Source organism: Tympanuchus pallidicinctus, unplaced genomic scaffold (assembly GCF_026119805.1).
Source record: "Tympanuchus pallidicinctus isolate F22 unplaced genomic scaffold, pur_lepc_1.0 scaffold18, whole genome shotgun sequence".
In the NCBI taxonomy this organism is placed as follows: domain Eukaryota; kingdom Metazoa; phylum Chordata; class Aves; order Galliformes; family Phasianidae; genus Tympanuchus; species Tympanuchus pallidicinctus.
Window position 1 is genome coordinate 7,122,421 of NW_026294699.1, and position 23,946 is coordinate 7,146,366.

The 23,946-nt window shown below is 42.4% G+C and overlaps 1 protein-coding gene across 2 annotated transcripts in view; it reads right to left on the reverse strand.

Moving 5' to 3' along the window:
• XYLT1 (xylosyltransferase 1) overlaps nucleotides 1-23,946 on the reverse strand; it is a 145,057-nt gene that overhangs the window by 48,310 nt on the left and 72,801 nt on the right. For both annotated transcript variants that reach the window (XM_052680114.1, XM_052680113.1), the window contains exons 3-4: nucleotides 3,878-4,050; nucleotides 3,079-3,281 (exon numbers count right to left, since the gene is read on the reverse strand). In XM_052680114.1, the coding sequence (XP_052536074.1) occupies nucleotides 3,079-3,281; nucleotides 3,878-4,050 (376 nt within the window). The remainder of the gene's footprint in view (nucleotides 1-3,078; nucleotides 3,282-3,877; nucleotides 4,051-23,946) is intronic.

Consider the following 23,946-nt stretch of genomic DNA (forward strand, 5'->3'; position numbering starts at 1 on the left):
AGTATCTCTCTGCCATTTCATCGCTCCTTCTCCTACTCACTATGGTTATCAGGGTTGAGCAGAGTCAAGTTAGATGATGCTCCAAATCATTTCCCTCAGGCCAACAAACAGCCTACTGCCTCATGGAAAATGCAGTATTTTCTCAGAGGTATCTCTATGCTCAGACTGTGTGAGCGATTTCTACTGCAGTGACAACTAGAAGCACATGAATGAGAACCTCATTGTATGTACCTGCTTGACAGAGTCCACCAAGGCTTCAAAAGCTAAACACTAAGGCACGACTACAGCAACTGAGATATTCACATTTTCTTAGTTTGCATATATTTTATTTCTATTTTAATTGCTCCCCTCCCATAATGAATGGTTCTGATCTTTCTTTTTTTTTTTCTCCCTGTGCCTTTATATGCTGTGATCCTTGACATCTGCTTCTAGGCATCTCTTCTATAAGATGAAGGGTTCCCAGTACTTGTAATGTAGCCTGTGAGCATAGCAGACTGCTCCCCAGACAGATTTAGGCTTCATCATACAGAATTAACCCCGCATATAGAATGTGTTCTCCTGACTTAGAAGGCTGGATTAGCTTTTATTATCAGAAGAGAAGTAGTAAAGGTTTCAGTGTTACAGATGGAATGGCAGATGGGAAACGAAAGCTTAATGTGAAGCAGCTCTGGATCAAAACTATTAATCCACAAAATTCATATGTTCTTATGCAGGGAAGCCTAGCTAAAAACACTGCAATATGACTAACCAGTGTGAGAACTGCCTCTAGCCCATTATCTAACAAATCATGGCCTAACGTCTGGAAAAAGCAAAAACCCCTCAAACACACTATTTACTGTTTCCTGAAAAAACAATCTGTCCTGTATGCAGAGAGGTAGCGCCTTCCTAAGATCGTAAAGAATATTAATTTATAGCACCTCTACTACGGAAATTAAATAGACTCATACATATTTTTGATGAGCTAACATTTTCTAGGGTTTATAACTGTAATAGTCCACATTCAAAAAATTTTACAGCACCTGTAATTCACTGTTATTGAAGTCACAGCATTAAAAAAGGGATTTTACTTTGTGTTGAAGTGCATCGTGTAGAGGGGGAGCCTGTATCCAACAGTTCTGGTAACAGAGAGCTTTGACAGAAAGGGAAGTGAGCACTTCAGCGCCTGCCCAGCTGCTGGCAGCCCACCACGCAATCCCAGAGCAGCTGCAACGCAGCAGTGCAGCCTTCAACAATTCCCACCATGAAGAAACAAACGCCTGGAATTTTTCCAGCTGAATGGCACTTGTTTGGAGTTTGAATGACTTTAAGATACCACGGCATACTACAAAGAATCCATTAATGCAGAACTGACTGCAGTCTACTCAACAAATCCTGTGGCTGTTTATGGCCACATCTGTTAGTGACTGATCCCATTTGGCCCTGAGGTTTAACTTGTTTCGCAGAGCATTTGAGAATGCTGCAGGTCACGGCCTCAGCGCTACAAGATTACGTTTAGGGTGAACACTATACCACAGCATGGTAACTGGATACATCTGCTGGGACTGTCCTGTAATTACACTACACCTCCAACCATTTATTCACTTATAATTTATCTTACTTGATTACAAGTCCCATCACCTACCTTTCTCCTCTGTTGCCTTTCATTATTCTACTTTTTATCATCAGTGTAGGACTCCTGAGCAGGAAAATGAGTTACAGGGAATAAGAAGCTACTTTTTTTGCAGAACAGAGACACAGAGAATGTTACATGCTCTCCTTTACAATCACACATAGTTGATTGCTCACACATTGCTACAGCTCTTCCTGTAGGACACCAAATCAGATGCAATGTGAAATACTGGGAGTCCTAAGCTCAAGCTCCCTTGGTCCAATATCAGTGCACTCTCTGTGACTCTTATATTCTTGCCTAGTTTTCCTCCCCAAAACACGCTGCATTTGACTGACAGTGCTTAGAAACGGGCACCAGTGACACTTCTCACAGGAATCCCTCCTAAGGCAAAAGCTCACGCTGTTTTCAATTCACACTTCTGTGGGGATTCCTGTCTGAGACGCAAGATTCAGAAAAGTCCCATTATTTGAGATCTTGAAGAAATCTAATCAGCTCTTTTTACTGCCTTTTGCTAATATATTTATTTTGTATTAGTACAAAGAGCATGCAATGTCATCACTTATAGGAGAATTACCCAAGAAAGTTATTTCCCTTTTCTTGATTCCTTTCAGTATGAAGGGAAACAGATGTCACAAGGAGAACTTCCTCCTTCTCTCTTCTTGATAATTCTTATAGCCTAGAAACAACAGCTGAAGCACAGTTGTTCTTTGCTTTCTGTAGTTTTCACTCTCCTTCCCCTTTTTATTGCCTACTTTTGCATAATGTAGTAAACTTCACTGAATGCAGTTGTATTGCCTGGGTTATGCAAATGCAGAAAGAACGTAATTTCACTTAAAATCACAAGCTTTATCATGCGGTGATGTGTGAAGTTCCTTCCCTGATGGTGTCTGAATAGAGACATTCAGGGAATGGTTGGTGCTGAAGATATAATTGACTCCTAGCAACTTATTTGTCACTTCTACTATCATTATCCTTTACAGAAAAAGTACTAAAAAAAGGGAAGAACAGAACATTACCTTCACTGAATCTACATTCACACCTTCAGCTCCCTCTGAGACATCAAATCAAACTGTTGATCAGAGCCCTGGCAGGGAGCAATCTCTCCATGCCTGGAGTTCATTTAGCTCTGGTGTTTCCCATTACTTTACTCAGCCTCTCTCTAGGTGCCCCTTGCTGGAAATGGGGACTAAATAGAGCAGCACCTGCTTCCTCACTGAAAGTGAAGAATTGGTTCTGCTAAGCTGCTTGCAGCCACAGATGCATAGGGTACAGTAAGGTGACAGTCTCCAAGGCAAAACCACGGTTATCAGACACCAGCCTCACCAAGAGAAGTCTCCTGCTGTAAAACAGAAGAAACTGCTCCTCTGACCTCTACTTCTTGCAGCACAGAAACACCATCCCTTACAGCAGTACTTACTTCCCTTAGGAACAAGAGACGTGTTTAAATGTGCTTAAAAGACTTGCTGTACCTGATTGGGTAGTCGGCAGCGCTGAGGTTAATGAAGAAATCCCATGGCCAGTCATTCATCTCCATTAAGTCCCTCATGCTCTGCAGGTAGGTGGACAGAAGACTTGCTCCTCCCCAGATAGTTGCCATTCTCCAGGAAGTGACTCTCACATTTGGGTACTGGTTAGCAAACTGGAGCACTTGCCGGTGTAAGTAATTGGATCGCTTTACAGGAGAAAAAAGTGACATATTCAAGTTACTCTGTCCAAAATTGTCCCTCCCTGCATTGACTAACCAGTAGCTGTATTTCTTGACTACCTGAGTGTAGTGACCTTTGCCCTTCAGCTGTTACACCGCACAGCCTTCTTCTGCAAAATGTTAATGATGAAACATGTAAAGCTCCCTCTTTTAGCTCATTTCGTTACAACTCAAGTAACTGTTAAGCAGTACAATTAACGCTTAGTTATAATTTCTCATCAGTAGATCCTAGGTAGCTCTGTTAACACCTGCATCTTCAGCTGCCCCAAAGGACCTCAGGTCAGCTCTCCATTTAAGAGGCCACTGCAGCAACGAGTCAATTACTAAGTGTACAAGACAGACATGGATAGATACTCAAAGACATACAAAAAGAGATGAAAGCTCTTACACAGACAAGATAACAAGAAAGAGTTATACAAAAAGTGGCTCCAAACATATAACAGATGGAAAGACAAGAAGTGACATGCACTTTATGTGGCAGAGGTAAAGAGAAGATGAAGATGACAAAGATGGGTAGACTGACAGATGGTGAGACAGGCAATTTATAACCAGTGATATATTACCTTGTCAACATGAATGTAATAAAAATGGTCTTTATGGTAAATAGCCTTAAACATGCGTTGGAGCTGCCGAGAAGCTCTGCCATGAACAACCAAGACAAATGCGATCCTGACTGGATTGGCTGGCATGTACTCTACGGAGTCCTCATCCCACTGTACATTGTTGTTGGCTTTTCCTGTTTGAAAACAAAACACAGGACATCTCTGAGTGTATCTGAGAACAGCATGCATTTGACCTTGGCTCATTTTTTAAAAACCAGTCTCTAAGGGGAAGTGAGAACTTCCAAGGAGTGCCAGCCCATGCTGCACCAAAACCGTCCCCACCTGGAGGCTTCCACCCAGACCGAGCCACATGAGCATAGGGAAGGACCCAAAAGTCTGAGCTCCTTCTTTGAGTCAGACACACCAAGCTCTGCCTGGACACACACACTTGAACCTTCAAAGCAATCACCTCAAAGTTTCTAAGTGCTGTTCAAAATATTTTCAGAATGCCAAAGCTAACTCCTCAGCAAGAGACCCCTCGCTCCATCAAACAACCCTCATTTCTCTGATCAGCACTGCTCTGCTGAGAGGCTGGTAAAACTCTGCTATTTAACAGCAGCTGAGGATTATCTTGACAGATAGCATCTATTTGCAACTACAGGAGTAGCCTTGAACATTTAAATGGCATCCTGTGCACCTCTGCTTCTCCATGTGTGAGACTGAGCCTCAGAATCCTTTCTCAAATCTATTTTTTATTTTTTTATACTAACAGAGGAATTTATGGTCTCAATTTTCTAAGGAAAACACCATACTGTAGGTTTTTGGCTGGATGTACTGATAAGTGCTGAAGGGACATTTTTACTCAGGAATGTAGACAGCCCTGTTTTGGTTTCGTGTAACATTCTTCATCTCAAAAATCTGACCATGATAGAAGAAAACACTGATTTTATCCAAAAAAACTACCACTCATTCTTCATCTAACAACATCTTCATCCCTTTGACCTTGTCAGGATTTTTCTCAATAGAAATGTTTTAGGAAGAACTTGAAATTTTGCATGTAAGCAGAAGGAAAGCACCCCAAAGATTAACAAACTCCAAACCACTCCTGCCTCTATTTCCCCCTTGCAAACATAAACTTTTTTTTTTCTAGGCAGCATCATTGTCTAAAATGCAACTGAGCTCCTCAAAACAAAAAAAAAAAAAAAAAAAGAAAAAAAAGAAGAAAAAAAAGGTACAATTTTTCACCTGTGCTGTCTTTCTGGTTCATTTTGTCAGAAAAGAAAATCTATCTGACCATCCTGAAAAGCCTGAACTTCTAATTATATTGGAAATAGTTATTAGTTATTGCAAATAGAAGTGAATGTGAGCAGGATTCAAACATTCACTTGACACTACAGAGAAAGGTGCAGAAATGGACATACATGAGCTACGCCAGGTGAAAGTAGCAGCAGTGATCACATGCAAGAACATCAACTTAACCCATACACCGTGCTCTGGCGTAACAGGATCCTTCAGACTCAATGCACCTGTATGTATCCAATAAATAACCAGCTCAACCAGAGCACTCAGTTGGGTGGGAAGTTTGGTCCCCCCAGCAGGAAAGCAGCCCTTCAGCCCGTGGGTGCTCCACAGCCCTGCTGTGTGGGAAAGAAGAGCAGAGGAGTGTGTCCTGAGAGGTGAGCTCCAGCTCCTGCCCCTGGGCTGCCCCTCTGCTCAGCTCACACACCGACAGCAGATGCAATAGGTTTATGCACTTTTGTTTGAGTAATTGAAACGCTTCTTTAGACAACCACATGGTGCTGCCAGGTGAAAGGCAGCACCATGTGATGGAAAGGAATAGCCTCAGCATCTCCAGTGACACTCCCTCCAGGTCCTTCTCCTCAGCCATACTTCTGCAGTGCTTTGCCTTAGATAAGAACATGTTTCTTCTGTCCTGGAGGCCAAGAAAAGCTATCCATGTGAGAAGTGCATCCAATCTCTGCAGTGAGGCTCTTTGCTGTACCACATATGGGGTTGAAAGGCAGATATGTGCCTATCTGTCCCATGTAAAAGACCTTTACCTCCTTGCAGCCCCTCAGGGAAAGTCTATCTGGAGTGGTACTGCTCACAAATTAATGCAACTTTAATGCCTCAAGATGTGTTCAGATTGCCTATCAAAAAATCTTTAGCCATGAATCACTCCTAATGTTAAAAAGCACACCACCAACTTAAATGGCATTTCTTTACAAAATCATCCACTAACTCACTAAGACTCGGATGAACTCCGATTAAAAGATTAGAACAGAATTTAAATTTCATTTCTTCTATCACATCCAGTTTGTCTACCATGGCATTTACATACACTCAGTTCTTCTGTTCCTCCTACATCACTGCTGAGCCTCCCCATGTGTGTGCTCAGGGCTTCTGCTCAGCAGCAGGGACACAAAGTGACCGTGAAAGGAAAAAAATATACAAGGAGAACTGACAGGAGACTGAAGGGCAATTGCAATAGCTAAAACAAGCAATTTTTCATTTAAATTGCTCTGATTTCAAGCTGTCGATGTCCCATCAGTGGGCACAAATATTTTTAGTGGTTTTCATTACATTTTTGGATACCTCTTTACTGAAATTAGTGGCTTTCTGCAATGATATGCGGAAGGTGACGGGAATTTAAAATAGCTGTATTGTGGGTCTTTTATTTTAAACTCACTTGCTTTCAATATCCACACTATCATTTACCTAGTAATTACTGAAAACAAAATCCTCCTGAATTTTCATCTGAAATGCCACTGCACTTTATCAGGTTTCTCTAATAAATTCCTGCAGTGACTTATTCTCCTCTCTGTTATTTTCCTCTTTTTCTATGTTTCTTCCTTCTGCCTATTAAGATTCAGGTTTTTTCAGTCACATTTTCCACCTGCACGCTATTTTGGCTTCTAATCCTTTCCCTGCCTGCCTGGAATTTCACGAAGGTAAGAACATTGCAACTTTTCCATACATCAGAGTGTGTGCTGCTTCAGCTCTGTACTGGCACTTCTCTGTTTTCAGTCTGGGGCTGATGAGCAGACTGCTCTGCTGATTAAACAGAGAACCAGCTGGATTTCTGAATAAGGTGAAACACTGAGTATTCTTTTGCTCCATAAATATAGCAGGAGTTCAGGGCTGTATAAACAATGGGAAGAGTATAACAGCACTAACAACAGTGTTCCTAACAGACCTACCATGCATGTGGCACACCATAGGCCTTCGTGTCACATTAAAAAAAGCAGTCTTCAGCTCTGTGACAAAATGCCTTTTGTAAACTTACTTGGAAAATTGGAAGTTGCCTTTCTGGCTTCCTGCTCAATAACTTACATTGAGGTTTGCCAGGAAAAACACATCTCTTTTTGCAGGTAACAGGAAAACCTCTTCTCCAGTGCAGTTCCAACTTGCCTTCTCTAAGCCCCAGAGAAATCAATACTCATAATTAAGAGTTTATTCTTCAACCACTGCAGTATTACTAAATGCCAGAGTAATAAACATTGTGCAATCACTTTCCTATTTGTTGTAGTGCCACATAATGCTCAATCATCCACCAAAAGAACTCAGAACCAACTAATCTATTACTTCTAGTGCTAATTAATGAGATCGTCAGACTTCTCTAGCAGCACCAAGCAACCTTTTAATGAATTCTGTGAGCCATATTATTTTTTTGTAAATTAATCCATCCATTTCTACTCTAAGTCTGGCATCGTCCTGTCTGTTCAGCAGAATGCCTGGATACTGCTGACTCAACCTGAACACCACTTTGTGCATGGGCCAGGCCTCGATACCATGAATCAGCTGACAGAGGACATCACAAGAGGCACTGCTGTGTAGTTCAGCACACTATTTACCAATCACAACCATAACACAATCAGATAGCTACCAGTACAGCAGGAATCCCGGCCCTAAGCACTCCACAGAGGCAGAGCTCTGCATCCCTGCCTGAACACACAGGAGCAGCCCTGGGACCACTTCTGCCACTGAGCAGTAGTTGCAGATTTTCTCTGTGTTCCTCCATTCTAATTCCTCAGCACTCCTAACAATCCAGGAGGCTGGAAATGTCCAGGGTTGTCTTCGTCTGAAACTTCTTCCATTTTGGTTAGCGCAGAACAAAGACAGTTTTGCTGTGTTCAAAGGAGACAAGAATAAAAAAATATCTCTACTTAGAAATTTGCATGTTTCTAACACAACTACCAGCAGAAGTAGCTGGCAGTGTGTATACATATAAAAGCAGCAAAACAAACAGCTCTGTGGCAATTTACAGGTGAGCCTTTAGGATCTTATGAGAAGCCTTTGTTTGACAACCTGAAAATAGCAAAATTTCTCTGGACTTATCTACAAGGACGCTCTTGTTGGTGTAAAGCAAGAGAGGAAGCTCTGTTACTGTAATGATCCATTTCAGTAAAGCCACAGGGCTAAGGAGAGTACCCTGTCTGTACCCTCCAGTGAGGACACGTTACACAGACAAGGTAACTCCTGAAGCATGCTATGTGAATTGCTCTTAGGTTAGAAAGCAAATTTTGCTGTCCCAGAACCCAGAACCCAAATAGGATTTTGTCACAATGCAGGTGAGTATTCATCAAAACGTGAGCCAGGCAGCACATTTAATTCAGATGGATTTCTATGCTGATGCATCTTGCAAGGAACCCCAGCCTCCCCCTGCCTCCCGTCAGGCCTCGAGCACAGTGCTCAGACCATGGGGCTCAGTGCCTTTGCTGATCACCTCTGCCTGGGTTTTCCCTTTAGCAAAGCACACCTGGCTCCTGCTGCAATTCATTCACATGGCTGGCCATACATACGCCTTCTCTTACTGGGTTTTAACACACTCAGCAAAGCAGAAGAGATGGAATCAGCAGAGATTTTCCATGCAGCTGTCCCCAGGGCATAGGGATTTGTGAGGAATGCTTATGACTTACAAAATGAAACGCTCCTGGTTACGATCTGCAGATTTCCTTTAAATTGCTGTTACCCGTACTTACTATCTGCAAATTAGCATCGAGGACTTTGGATAAAATTTCAGAAATTATGCTGCTATTGAAAAGTGGATATTCAATTTTTTTGCAGTAATGTTTTATCTCAACAACTCTTGAGTATTTTTCATTCCCAGCCTCTGCCATGAATTACAGAAGCAATTTACGATCCTCTGTAAGTTCACACAATCAAGTAACCCGTAAGCAAAAATCAATGCAAGGTAGGTGGGGAGCAGCAAAACGTGATGTACAAGCACTCCATGACTTGTCCGTTCAGCATTAAAGAGACACATTTCAGTACTGTTCTCCCATGCTGAGCAGAAGCCCTGCCTGGAACAAAGGGGTTGATGTGGGCCTGGGCCTGCTGTTATGGTGTCAAACACAGCAGTGCAGGCTGCGGGCAGCCAGAGGAGAGGAGTTCCTGCCTTACAGCTGGACAAGGTCTTGCAGGAGATCACTGCAAGTTTCTACGCAGTGAATTTGTGGACAGTGAAGCAGTTTTATGCCCCTGCAGAAGTACAAGATAGTAAGGGAAAATGGTTACAATCATGGATTTGGGTTGAGTTGCACTGTAACTCCGGTGCTGGAGGATCTCTACCTTCCCTGAACAGAAAAATAAAGTGTGTGTGAAGAAAGGAAGGTAGGAGGAGAGAAGACACATGGAGAACTGTTTCATATTCACAACTGGATCATAAGACAATGAATTATTTCTATCTTTTCCAGGGAAAAAAATATGATGATTTTCTATTTCGGAAATTGAAAGAGAACATTTCCATCCCTGCTCTGTCACCTTCCTGTCAGAGCTGCTTAACTTTTGTGTTGTGTGCACCACTGCAAATACTCATCCAAGAACCACTGCCCCATTGGGGCGGGTACAGTCCATTAGATATAAAAGAAACCTGCACCAGGAAACTAGGTTTTCCACACCATATTTGTCTCCACACCATATGAAGGATTCACACTGAAGAACTGAGAACAAAGATTTCTATTTTTTTCTATCCCAAAGCTGTTGCAATGACACAGGACTGTGCAAAATCAACCCCAGTGCAGAAATTCAGATTACACGTGTGCGTGTGCTATACCAACACATTGTGTGAGTGGGATTCAAAGGACAGAGGCAGCGTTGGGTCTGGAAGCAGTTTGCTGTGCTCTAAATACAAATTCCGCTTTGTCTTGCAGTCAGCCTCAAGTAGTTATTGTAACCATTCCTACGTTTTGCAAACGACAGTCTAATTATCAGATACTGCTACACTGCTCTCACAGCACACACTAATCTTCATTTGCTATGCTAACTATCAAGTTTGCATTTCTGATCATTCTAGTGATGAAAATGGCCACGTTCCCAGGAGGCACATCTCAGCTACTTGTAGCTTTGCTGGAGCATGCTAGCCAAACTTTTTTCCTCCCTGAGATTACTGGTCTTGAGAACTAACCCATTGCTACGGAGCAATCAAGGCAGCAAGAAAGCACCAAAATCATCACAACACAAAGTGTAACAGAAATACAGCCATATCAAGTCTCAAGCCTCAAATTAGCATTTAAACCAGTCTGTCTTTATTCTAGCACTCTGTTGTGTTTTCTTCTTGATTTTTGTTTTTGTTTTGGAGAACGGCACATCTGTAACCTTTATTCCATCTCTTCCTGTCATGCTCACAGCACAAGTAATCAATAAGCAGTGAAAATAAATGCACTTACATGGTTAGAATAGCCTCTACTTTACATAACCGCCCAGGAGGAATCTGCTGAGACTGCTGAGGAATGAAGAGGCAGACACATGCATGCTGGTTACCTGGTGATCAATGCCTTCCTGCTCTGTTCTACCACTGTGCTGCCATCCTTCACATCCCGTATCAAGGACTGTCTCCCTGGATATCCTTAAGAAATGAACAGTCAGTCACCGTGACCAGCTGGTGTAAGGCCAGGTAACTTCACTGCAACTGCAGGAGCGAGATCATTTATATCACATGAGGGTTTGGGCTGCTAACTACAAATTCACCCTTCCTTTGAGATTCCCATTACATCTGTCCCCTGTTTTTTTAAAATCAGATTTTGAAGCACAGAGTCTGCCTTGATTCTCTGCCCACGATGACCACGAACATGATGTTGGACAGAAGAAAAAAGGGAAGACTTTTATCGTTTTTTTTTTTTATCAGTTAGGCACTGAGAAGGACTGACACTAACAGTGCAGCAAAAATAAACCTGCAAGCCTGCAGCATGTGTTGGAAAACACTGCCAAAGTTCAGATTTAACATTTTAGCTGACACTAGTTGTACTGTAAGTGGAATTAACAGAAATTTCTTCATAGAGACAAAAGATAAATAGCACACACCCAGGCAGCTCCACTCCAGAGCCACATCCCACTGAGTTCAGCTCCATGGATTTCTGAAGCTGCAGCACTGCAACGCATCTGATTGCTTGTAAGAATCTCATATTGTGGAAATAAAAGATGCACAAGAGATCAGAATCACATATGTGTATGTACCATGGATACACGTACAATCTGCGTGCATACATATGCACTGTATACACTGGTGGGTCAGTGAAAAAAATAATCACAATTGAAATGTTTAAACTAAAACATTAAACGCTACACCTCAGAAACTGGCTTCCCAAATAAATGCAATTTCTGCATTCAGAGAATAATTTTTTCTTCTGCCCGTGGGCTGACACGTAACTCTTCCGAAATATCCCTTGTGGCAGAGGACACTGGTCAGCAATGGCTTACCCAAGGCTGCTTCAAGCAGCAGAGCTGCACTACGCGATCATTCACTTTCTGTTTCCAGCCCTGCTGACCACCGGGCCTAATCGACTCACCCAGCAACAAAGGCGGCCTTCTGATGAGCAGGAGCTGGGGCTGCCGGATAGAATCAAGAGACATTTCCAAGACCTGGACCTTCCCTTAATACTGGCATCCATCAACGAGCTTGTTTTATGTCTCTCTGGATTATATGCACTAGATCAACTAATTCTGGGCAATTTAAATTTTTGTAACCTTACCCCATGCACTTCACGTTCCCTGTATGATGTATTTTTCATTTATCTGTCTTAATAGTGACACATTAATTATTTTATCATTGATTAGCTCTTGTGCTTCAAGAACGCTTGCTACCATGTACACTACTGAAAGGGTAAGCGTGAATAATTTTACCTAACAGGGAAGAAAAAGAGGACCAATTTTCTTCTAGTATATTACTTGTCAGACAGAGAAATAGAACATAATTATGTTGTGACATTTCCAACAGCAAATATATTCTATTGTAAGCAATTAACAGTGGTTCCTTTGGCAGACTTTGGAAGATTACTCATACGGTATGCAAAGCTACAATAACATCTGAATAATAAATAGCGCTGCACTCCCTTAGCTGGATTTCATCATACATGCATAGGTCAAAAGAGAGGAGAAAGAGAGGAACGGCAATTCTCGCACAAGCCACAAGTGCAAATTGCAGCACTTCTGGGATGGCAGCGGTGGGGCCGCACCGCCTTCCTGGCTGCAATGCCTTCCAGAAGCTGCTGCTGATCAAGAGGGATTAGTGCAGATGGTTTAAGAAGAAAATCATGGAGCATTAATCCTCTAAACATTTCATAGTCAACATATCTTTAATACAATCCCTCTAATCCAATTAGGGCGCCTTGAAAATCATATCTTCAATTCCACGCTGTGTCGGGATCGGCGCTGCAGGCACACGGCCGCTTCCATGCCTGCTCAGCCCCCTGCCTCTGCTCAGCACAGCCCTGAGCCCCTGCCAGCACTGCAACACACTGTGCGTCCATCACCTGACAGTCCCTGGCCACAGCTCACCAGATGGATAACACATCTTAAACACCAAACGCCTATTCGTAAAGACACAGAATTAAACATGCAGGAAAAAAAATGCATCATTTCAATTCCCGCTTTCACATCTGGACAGCAGCTATTGAGACACATTACCATTAAGAGGACTGAGGTCCCAGCAGGTGGATGGGCATCCTGTCCTTGCACCACCCATGCCCCTGAGCTAACAGGGTTTGCAACCAAGCAACAAGTTACTAACTGATCTATCACAGCTAGGATGATTTTTTTAATGTTCTCATGAAAATTACTTGGACTGGTTTCTCTCAACACTTATATTTAGGGACAAAGAACAGAGACAAAAAGCACAGTATTGTCACTAAAGCAAAATACTTTTCATTCTATTGCTCCGTGCCATTAGCATACTATTAGCAGAAGAAACTCAAATTGATGGCACAGGAAACTCTTCAACAAAAGCAAACTGCAGTGTTTTTTTTCTGTACACATTTCAGTTTTGCTGTAAAAAAACCAACAACAACGGAAGCCAACAACAACAATAAAAAAAATAGGCAGAAAAGCGGTATTTTTTTGATAAGTTACTGGCTGCAGCTAAAAGCATCCGAGGAGAATTCATATGAGCCACGCATTCTTGCAATAACACCATCATTTACAGACTGGAGCTCCAGATTTCCCACGGATTTTAACCAGGCTGCGATGTGTCTGGATGTCAAGGAGCTGCTCCAACAGCAACCCACAGAGGAGTCTGCCCTCTCCCACATACAAGCAGTATCTGCTCAATGCTGAAAATTGCAATTTTTACACTGACCTCTCTCTAAAGACAAAGATAACAATGGATATTATTCCCGAGATTACTTCAGCTCTGCACCTGCAGCTCCCACCTGTGCTGGCACTGAGCTTGGTGCAGGAGTGAGAGCCGTGCAGCAGCGCGGGACTCCAGGCACAATGCAGTGGTGCAGCACACTGTGAGCAGGGCACGAGTCCAAGGAGTTACGTGTTGAAATTAGGGAAAGCCCGTGCTGAAAAAGTGCTTTGAAGCTTTAGGTGTAATCCGGTAACACTGGCTTCCAATAGAATTCTTTTACCTGCCGCCGGCTCACAATTCACAAGCTAACTGACCACTCCTGTCACGAGGAGGCTGAAAAACAAAACACACCATGCTCAGATGTGATTCAGTGCCTCTCTGCTTAAGGACTGGAGCTCCAAACTAAACATTTCATTCACAACTTGGCTTTCATGGTAAAGCAGGACAGAAAAACCATCAACTGGCAGCAAAACTGCTAAGAAAAACTCATTTGGGAGACGAGAAAGTGTGAAACACAAGAAACATCTTACAGATTGTAAAACGGCATGTTTATTTAAAAAAACAAGAGCAGGAAAAATACAGGCTCTGGGCAGAGCACAGCAGTGACAGCTCCAGGCCCACAGGCAGCCCAGCTGCAGGTCTGTGCAGCCCAGGGCACCGAGCACAGCCTGCAGGTAACAGCAGCAACTGGGGGATGAGGAGGTGCAGGGGGGGAAGAGAAATGGGGGGAAAGCCCCAACAGTCTGTTAGGAAACTGGTTATAAGCCTCCCCACATGCCAGGGAGATCAGTAAGGAACCTAATGCTGGCACCTTAGATGTACAGAAGGGCAAACACCCCAAAGTCACCAGCACAGGACCAGCAGGGTCTCCAGGTATCACCAGGTCTCCAATTACTGCTGCAGCTGTAGGCACCTTTGCACAGCAGTGGAATTTGTTCTTTCTGTAGCTCAAAGGCTAAAACATGCCAAAGAGGTTCATCTGCTGAATTCATCTCAGCTCGTCCCCTCCTATGAGGCAGGAGTCACTCATTTGAAATCAATGGTGAATTGACAGCATTAAACCAGTATCAAAAGAGAATCAGCACATCTGAGCCACATTCTGCTCGGTTGACTCATGTTTCAGCTCTGAACAATTCTTTTGTATATAAATGCAGATCAACTTCGAGCTTTCATAACAATTCCCCATTTTATCTAAAAGAACCAAATGCAACTGAGGGGCAATTTCTTTCACATGTCACTTCTTCATCGCACAAAGTACCATCTTCTCCTCAATGTAAAACCAATTTCAATTTCTGAAATTTCTGGAAACTAATTCAACACATCATGACCAAATGCTTGATGCTCAAGAGGAGAACATTCTCAGAGCTGAAGAGATCTGAAATGAGGATGCTCGTCTGCTGGCAGCCCTTTCGTTCAAACAAAATCACTTCTTAAATCTGAAAGTCAAACGCTGTGGAAAGGGTTAATACACTGATGCAAACATCATTTAAAACAACGATTACACCTGACACCACAATTACATTGCCATAGTGTATAATCCCAAAGGAACAGAGACCTTTTGCCAAAGGTGGTTTGACTGTTAATATGAAACCCAATGTGTGCTCACTTTAATTACATTTGCCTACTGAGAACATATTACAGAGTCCAAAATGCTAATTCATTGTCAGCATGACAGCAGGAACCAATATTAAATCTTGCACACCAATCTTTGCACGCACAAATTTTCCAGATTACCAATTACCGCACAAAAACACGACATGCTGCAAGCATGGTAATCAGCATGGAAGTCAAATGGGAACCAAATACAGCAAAGTGCAGCTCAAGTTGGAGCCAGCAGTGGGTGTAGGTAATCTCCAGACTGCTCCTCCTGCCTCTGTAACCTGGTCTGACTTTATCCCGCTTACACACAGCTCTGTGCTGACTTCCTTGGCCTTAATCCTCACCAGCACAGTGATGCCGTGGTGAAACTGATGTCCGTGAACCTTGTTAGTTGAAGCATACACTTCAGTTGCTAATTCCACTTAACAGTATATAACAGCAGATCATAGGGGGGTTAGGGTGGAGCTTTTGACTCTTCTCAAGTCTTCAGTCTCCTGCATTTCAAAGACACTGCGGAGTGCTTGTGTTCTCCTCTCGTGGTTTCTGGCACCGTGCTCACGTTAGGAGTCGGTTGTACCTCCTAATCCACACCAGTACCAGCAAGACTTCTGTATCAGACACATTCAGGTCTACTTTTAATTAATGAATATATTCATGCATCATTCAGTATTTTATAAGGAAAGTGCCTGGAGTATGAAGGGAAGAGCCCCAGTGCTCACCAGTGAGCTAACCCTGGGGAGCAGAGACATAAATCCAGCTCTGAAGGCAGCAGAGACCCAGCCAACACTTCTAACTGCTTCTTTGCCTGCCTTTTTGTTGCTTTACTGATGCATAATTAATTAATAGCTACTGCGCCTTCCCAACAGAGCATTTTAAATAACAGTTAAATTTCTTTATGGATGATTATGAGTCATAAAAGTATGTCTGGATGTTCAAAGCAATAAACAAGCCCAGGTAGGAAGCCCAACCCGCTGAGGTAACTGTTCTTTCAAAGCCTGAAGTTGTGGGGATGCAAAATGCCTACTGCACAGCACTGAGCTATTTCCAGTCTGGCTTTATCCAATTAATCTGTAGAAATGTAAAATTTGCCAAACGGCAAACGCCATTCGAAAGGAACAGAAGGGCATTTCAGAAAAGCTGCTGTGTTGGTGAGGTTCAGTGTTTCACCAAAAGGAGGCTGCACCAATTTAGACCAGCTCCAAGTTATCACTTTCAGTTCTCAACTAAGACAATGGAAATTGTTGAATCACAATTATTTCTACTCAAGATTCATGCAAGTGGTGAAATATACCTTTTTAGCTTTCAAACATAGTCAGTAATGACTGATGGTTTTCCTTTTTTGCCTGAATTCTGGACAAACTCGGATTCAAAGGTATTTTTAGCGCAACTTCATGCTACTGCAGATGGATAGCTTTAGATTAATTTGAAATAAATTCATATTGCTTAAAGATGCAAACTCACTTGGACATCCCATTTCTCTGTATGGTACTATTTTCCACCTCCATGTCCAAACCCAAAAAGCTTTCTATTATTCAAAGAAAATTGCAGCATTAGTGTTCAACAACATGTCCTTCCTTAAGAAAGGAAAGGAACTTGCGCTGCTCGTTCACTCTCCTCTAGGTTTAGTTATCATCTGAATGAGGATTTCAATTCTTTTCCCAGTCTTATCCATCAAGGGACGAATCCAGATGCCATCCTGTGGTTTTGTTTCCAGTTCTCACAAGGCCAAGTGCTTCCCTCCCCTCCACTGATCCCCTGCTTATTTTTATACATGGGTACGAACCCCTTCAGAGCAGCTCTGGGATGTGAGAAGGGCTCGGTGTGGGCAGCCCGAGGAGCCCACATCCTCCAGCAGTACCACGAGGAGCAGCCAGCAGTGCCCTGAGGGAACATGTGGGTCCCCCAGCAACCAGGCCAGCCAGCTCTCGGCTGCTCACTGAGAACATTCTTAGTAGCATACAAGCAAAACAGCTCACCCTCAACTCCCCACACAAACTACTGCCATACTCTTTTTCTTTCTAATATTTCTATCTTCTAATCTTAATTCTTCTGGCTTACGGCTCAATCCTTCTATGGGGATTCATAGCAAATACAAAGAATAATATCTTCCCTACTTTCAAATATTAAGATGGATCATTATTCCTCCTGACATGTTAGAAGATATTTATCAGTATGAGTTATGAGGCCTTTCTGACTGCGAAGATTTAAACATCGATTTAATGCCAACTTAAAGACTGCTAAAAGTGTTGGAGATTGCATTAGATAAATAATTTAACAATAAAAGGTATATCAAGGCAGACATTATTGCAACCTCCTGCCAATCAATCACCATTTTCCATGTTTATCCAATTTCCATCTCAAGGCTCGGTACATCAAATTGCCTAGACATATAGGACACAACTGAAATAACTTCATCATTGAATAAAATTGCATGGCCATTAAAATTCTCTAAAATCAAGATAGCTGACATTATGTTAAATATTGGCTTCAGTTCCGTAGGGTAATAAATTCTGACCTAAATCCAATCTTTCATGGATAGCTGATTCAAAATGAAAAATTACTGTTTAGTCATTTTACCTTAGGAAAATTTCTATGGAAACCAAACACAGCCCGGGGCGGTCTTTGAAATATATGATAATTAAAAACACAACTCCCATCCCAGGCATCCTGAAACAAAGTAAATGGATTTGTTTTGGTGCACAAATATCAGACACGTTAACAGCCACCAAATTGAGAGGTTGTGCCTCTCCCAGGTCTCTGATGCAGAAGCAATCAATCGGCGCATGGCACAACTTGCACACCTTATAGCCAGCAGGCATCCCCTGCAGCTCCTGCAACAGGGCAAAGGTGCTGGGCTGGCCAGATAAAAGCAGGGAAGTAGTGCAGCAGAATTCTGCTCCGATCTCACATTTGGGCATTGCTGAAGACTCAGAAAAAACTCATTATTCTGTAACAAAATTAACTCCAACACTTTTGATAATCAGATGTTAAAATCCACTTAAATAGGAAGTGAACGACAATACCACGACACATCATGTTTTCACCTATATAATTTGCAATGGAATTAAGCACCTTTTATCCCCAGTCTGTACATGGTGTAACTCGCCTAGGGTGTCCCAATAAGCCTGTAATGTATCAACGGGGTAAATCCAAGCTCCCAAAGTCAGTGTTATATGATGGGTTATGATACGGCAAAGCAGCATGCTTTCCTCTCACTCTTTAGGCAGGAGCTCCTTAATGACTTCTGTGAGTAATCGTATCCTCAGGTGACAATCTAATAAATAGACTCTGAAAAATATATTCTTTCATCATAGCAAGAACAAGAGAACCTTTTTTTTTTTTTCCCCTTAAGTGAGATTTCTGGTTGAGTGAATTCCACTGTAACTCTCTGAGGCCTTTCAGGCTTGCAATGGGGGTCTCTCATTCCTCTCTCATTTCTTCTCTTGTTTTTGTAATCTGCACCGATAGGAAGGAAGCAAAAAGACACAATGTACCTGTCTTAATTTTGGCAACTTATGCCCACAAATGGCTATAAATGATAGAGAGAAATAAAAATGTGTGAATTTCTGTGTGAACTTTGGCCTGTTTGTTGTAAAGGACTGAGCTAAATCTAACAGGATTTCTTACCATGGACATTCAGAAGTGGATCAGGCTGAATAGAGTTCATTTCTCCTGGCCAGGTGAACAATGCCAGAAGTGTCTGAAGCCCCTCTGCAGCATCTCTCTTGAGCCCAACAGAAGTGATTTTCCCACTTGCTTTTCAGGAACCTGCTGGCAGAACATTTCTAGAAACAAAACTGCCATACAATGGTTCTTATGCCCTCAACTCAAGTTGGACATGCTTGCTTTGGACCGTACACTTCTGTGGACCTCTTCTCTTCTTTAACCTTGCTTGCTCCTATATGACCAACACTAGCTTCTTTTTCACTGGTGATCTTAAAAATTACCAAGATAGAGATACAGATATTTCTGTCTCATCATCTTAGATTTGAGTGGATACCTAAATGAAGCAGCTGACTTTTCCCAGAAATGCAAAAGATTCGGGATTACTCATTCACACTCTTGAAGCAGAGTGTAAACTAACATAAAAAGCAAAATCGGGCTACGATGGAATAACTTAGGGAATGCAGCCAAGACTGGTGGCTCTACTTCTAACTGCAGTTGTGCGTGCATAGGCAACTTTGACATTGGAGTGGTCAGAGGTACTGCGCTTCACTGCAGGCAGTACCCTTTGTTCTGGCATTAGCTAATGAACAATAGGCCAGCAGAAAACAGACTCTGGAACAGAAGTCTCCTTCTGAGATACGTCATTTTGTTGCCCCCTGAAACATAGATACATAAAGCTACTGGCATCCAAAACAGAAGTGAATACTTATGTTCTGGACTGCTGTGTAAAGAGAGAAGACAACATCACGACTTTGGAAAATCCACCTGCAATTCATGGAACCAAGTTCAAAAGTGTGCTTTTTTAAGAGGGAAAACAAATACTGGAGTAGGTTTTAGTTGCTGAAGACAGTGTTTAAATGAGTCATCAAAGCTAGTGCAATGTACATCAGCTATACTACTAACACACTTTGCTTTTAATATTTCATGGGAATCTTGGGTTTGTCTTCATCTCCTGGCAGGAAACAGTAAATTATGCAAAAATACACCTAAGTCCCACATAGGCTGCCTCTGCTGCGGCTTGGCAAACCCAGCATGTGCTACACAGAAGACTTGTTATTCCCAATTAATCTCAGCAGCTGCCTCAGCTCTTATTAGCTGTTTGCTTATGCTGGCTGGCAAGGTGGGCAACTGAGCCAGGCTTGGCTCTCCTGCCCAGCTCTCCTTTTTGTAAGGGAGTAATCCTTACCATGCTCTCAAGTAAGTGATCAAAGATGATTCGTCCTCAGACACAGGGAATGACTTTGGTCCAAATCTTCAAAGATGTTCAGAGACTCACAGATGTGCAATTAATGAGAAATTATTTCAGAGCACTAGATCCCATGCAAAAGAAAAAATACAAACAGATACAACATGCATTGCAGTAAATTCCTCCTTTAAAATTCCTTTTTCCTGCCTACCATTCAGTGAATTACCCAGAATGAATCATAGCTCACAAATAGATGGAGAACATGGAAATGTTCAGTTCTGTTTAGTCATGCTACTGTCAAGCTCACCAATATTATGCAGCACCGTAATACACAACATACACAGAAGATTTCAGCAGTTGAAAATACTCTGCTGCGTAGTAGTAGCTACTGGCTGGCTGGAAGTCTTAATTTCCAATTAAAAGCACAGATGAGTAAGCAGCAAGAGCAGCGCTTCAGCTGCAATTTACAGCAGAAGGGTGCATTCTCACTGGCAAAGCGTTTCTCTAACATTCTGAGGAGTTACACAAATGAATCAAGACTTCAACAAAACACTTTGCCCTCAGTTTCAGTGAGCAAGTCTCCAGAAAACAGAAGCAATCACCTTGCAGAATGAGGATGATACAAGCAATTACAGTTCGAATTAGTTACTTGCAGAGCTGTCTTGCTCAGCAGTGAGGTTTCCCAAGAACTCCCACCATCCTTACATCCTTGGTGACAGGCGAGCACCCACCACAAGAACTGGTTGTTAGGATCTGGCTCCAGTGAGAGCCTTCCCTCTGGGAGAGGGAACTGAAAAATTCCTTGGCCTCCTTGGAGGCTGGTGAGAAAATCAGAGAAGGAAAATGATGGAATTCTGCCACGAACTTCTCAGTAGGGCCAGGACTTGAAACCCCAGATCTTGCCAGGAACAGTTTGTGAGTAAGACTGTAAATAGAATACATTAGAGTTGCATGTGCATTAAAGCAGATACTGGGAGCTGAGAGCACTGCTCTTCCTTATGCAGGTGCCAATCAGGAATGTCTTCTTAGACACAACCAGATGATAAATCAGTGACTTATCATTGATATTAAAGCAGAGAGTGAGGGAATCAGGGCTATTCACATCTAACAAGCTCCTGAACAACCGAAGACAAGCATTTATCTGGAAGACTAAATACACACAGAGCAATTTCAGAATCTTATCCGAGGTTGCACTGCTACAGTCTCTTGTTATTCACTTTTTCTATACCAGTCTTGATTACTCAGGGAGAAAAAAGACTGATGTTTTAAAACTACCTTCTGTGTAAGAAATACTTGCACAGAAACAACTAAATCGTGGTTTTCTTAAAATAGCATTAATGTCCTATAAGACTGGCTTCATGCCTAGACTGTTGGCATTTTAATTCAGGGTAGATCCCTTCAGCAACTCCTCATTCCCAGGGAAAGACACTGCAAAACAGCCTCTGCTCTCATAAGGCCCAGTAATTCCCTGAGTTCATCAACTACGTGTACCCATCTGAAAACACGCCTGAAGCAGGGCATATTCCTTTTAACTGTGTACCAAATTCTGGAGCAAACTCTGTGAACAGTCAAGGCATCTATTCCAAGCAGCCACAAAACAGGAAAATTCTCTAGGCCAGCTGAGCGGAGGAATTTAAATGTAAAGGTTTTCCCTCCCCCCCAATTATTTTAGAGGCAATGCAGATTATGTCATTGTCCTCAAATCAAACAGGGGCTGCCTCGAGCTGCAGCTAACGTGGGATTGCTGGGACACAGCAGTCTCCTTTCCTCAAAGCAACAGCTCATCAGATGGAGGTTCCTGTGAAAACCAGTATTTCTTTCCCACACTTAGAGACATGCAAATGTTAGAAATACAGAGCTGAATGCGTAGCGAGTCAGCCTCAGCAATCTATTTCTACCTTTGGTGACACTGCAGACACAACACTGAAAGCAAATCTGAAAGTTGCTGTTGCCCATTAACATTTAATGCATACCAGTGACATTCCAACAGTTTTGTTACTGTTGCAAAGTCAGATTAGGGAAGAACTAACACTGACGCTGCTCACACAACCTTAATATAATCTGGATTTAATACTACTGTGCTTCATACTGCACAGCTTCCTGCTCAGCACTGAGTAAAACCAGGAGAATTTAGATGCAATGCTTTCACTTAAACACTCATCCACTGAATCACTGCAATGAGTCCACATCAGAAGCCCAACACCTATTTTACATGAAAATAAGCAAAACTGCTGGTATGGTTTGAGTTTTCCTACCACAAAACACTTTTTAAACATACTTTCTGACTATATTTTTAATTTAAAAACCTGCCAGCTCCCACCAACAACCTCCTTTTGCTTCAATCATATCCATCTCATCCACACCACTCCAACTATGCACACTGCAGGATCACGGAAGCATTAGCCACTGCTCAAGCACTTTGCTTTCATTGCTGTACACACACAGCAACCTTTATCAAAGTGCTCACTAAGCCCCTGCTGCTCATTTGGCCATTAGCTGCTCCCACACCTGCCCAGCTGCCCCTCTAATGCTCCCTAAAATGACAGCATTTTCCAGAACAGCAATTTGGTGATAACTAGGACTGCTGGTCGCGAATTTTTCAGCCTTCATGCCCTTCATTTATAGTGCTGTGCACTGCTCTCAGCATTTTCTTAAGATGCCATTCGCCAACACTTGTCTGCCCTCAAATTTGCTGCCCTGTTCATCTCTGTTACAAGATGTGTGGACTTTCCATCTACAAAGAAAGACATCCAGTTTCTGACTCACTGGCCAGATTCAGCTTTTGAGGATAAACCATTGATTTGGTTCCCTTTCCCAGGAACATCTCTTCCATGAGCAACGAGAAGCGTTTGGGCAGCTTTTGCATCAAGGAAGGATTGCGTTTCTGTTCCAGTGACCAAGTGCTCCAGGCACACAGTAAAAACCACAGCCTTTCCATCTGATGCCTGACTGAAAATCCAGTACAAGTGGCAGCAGCTTCTCTGCATTTTGGATCCTGGCATATACATGTACTTTTGGCACATAGGCTATTCTCTGGTTTCCATCCATACAATGAGGTAGGGTTCATTTTCAGCCAAAACAACTAAGTGTCTTTCCATTACTCTGTCATATTCTAATTTCATCTGTCAAAACGTGCACACGTGACCACAAAATGTTAACCTGAGAATCATTAGTCTGTGCATTACTGCTGATATCTTTTTTTTTCCTCTTTATAGTGTCACGGCTTCACTGATTTTGGTATTGTTGGCTCTGCTTCACACACAGCCAAGGGTACAAGGGAGGCACACCACATTTTAGAAGCTCAGTACACCTAAAATTCAAGCACTGAATCTTGAAACTGCCTTTTATACAGAAAGAAGTGCTGGAACACGGTTTCCAGAAGAGAACACAATCTCTGTACATGGTGTAATTACATCTCGGTGTACTGCAGAATAACGGCACATGGCTTAAATGCTATTAATTGTGAGCAGTTTTGTTCCACAGGATGTTGTTCGCTGATAACTACTCAATTAGTGTTATTTTGCAATTAGTCTACTCACAGTAAATTTATTGCAACTAGAGTCATCTATGGTGCAGCAAATTAAAACGCTGTCTGGGCTGTATGTGCAGTGGCTCTTATATGCTTCTTAAACCGTGCATAGCTCATCACAGTCATTTTGTCACACTGACAGATTAGAGGTGCAGGAAAGCAGCAGCCACTGTCACTGGCAATCCTGAAAACAGGAGAAAAAGATAAATTTGTGGTCCAGCCACCTTTAGATCAAACCCAGTGAGTGCAAAAACGCAATGCCAAAACTGTGAGCGCTAAACAAAGGCATACATTTACATGTCACTGTGTGCTTACCCATGCATATACAGAGGGTGAAATTTAATATTTGCTTAGTTGAAACTCCCATTCTTCTAAAATTATACAGAGGATTCTCCCATTTCCATGCTTTGAAGAACGGCTCTGCTCCACCTCGTGAGTATTTGGCATTTGTGAGGCTTATCCCCTCTGTTCCTGCAAATCAACCTCCTCCTGCCAAGTGCTTTGAAGTGTTCAGCTACACACACTGCAGGCGTACAGACTGC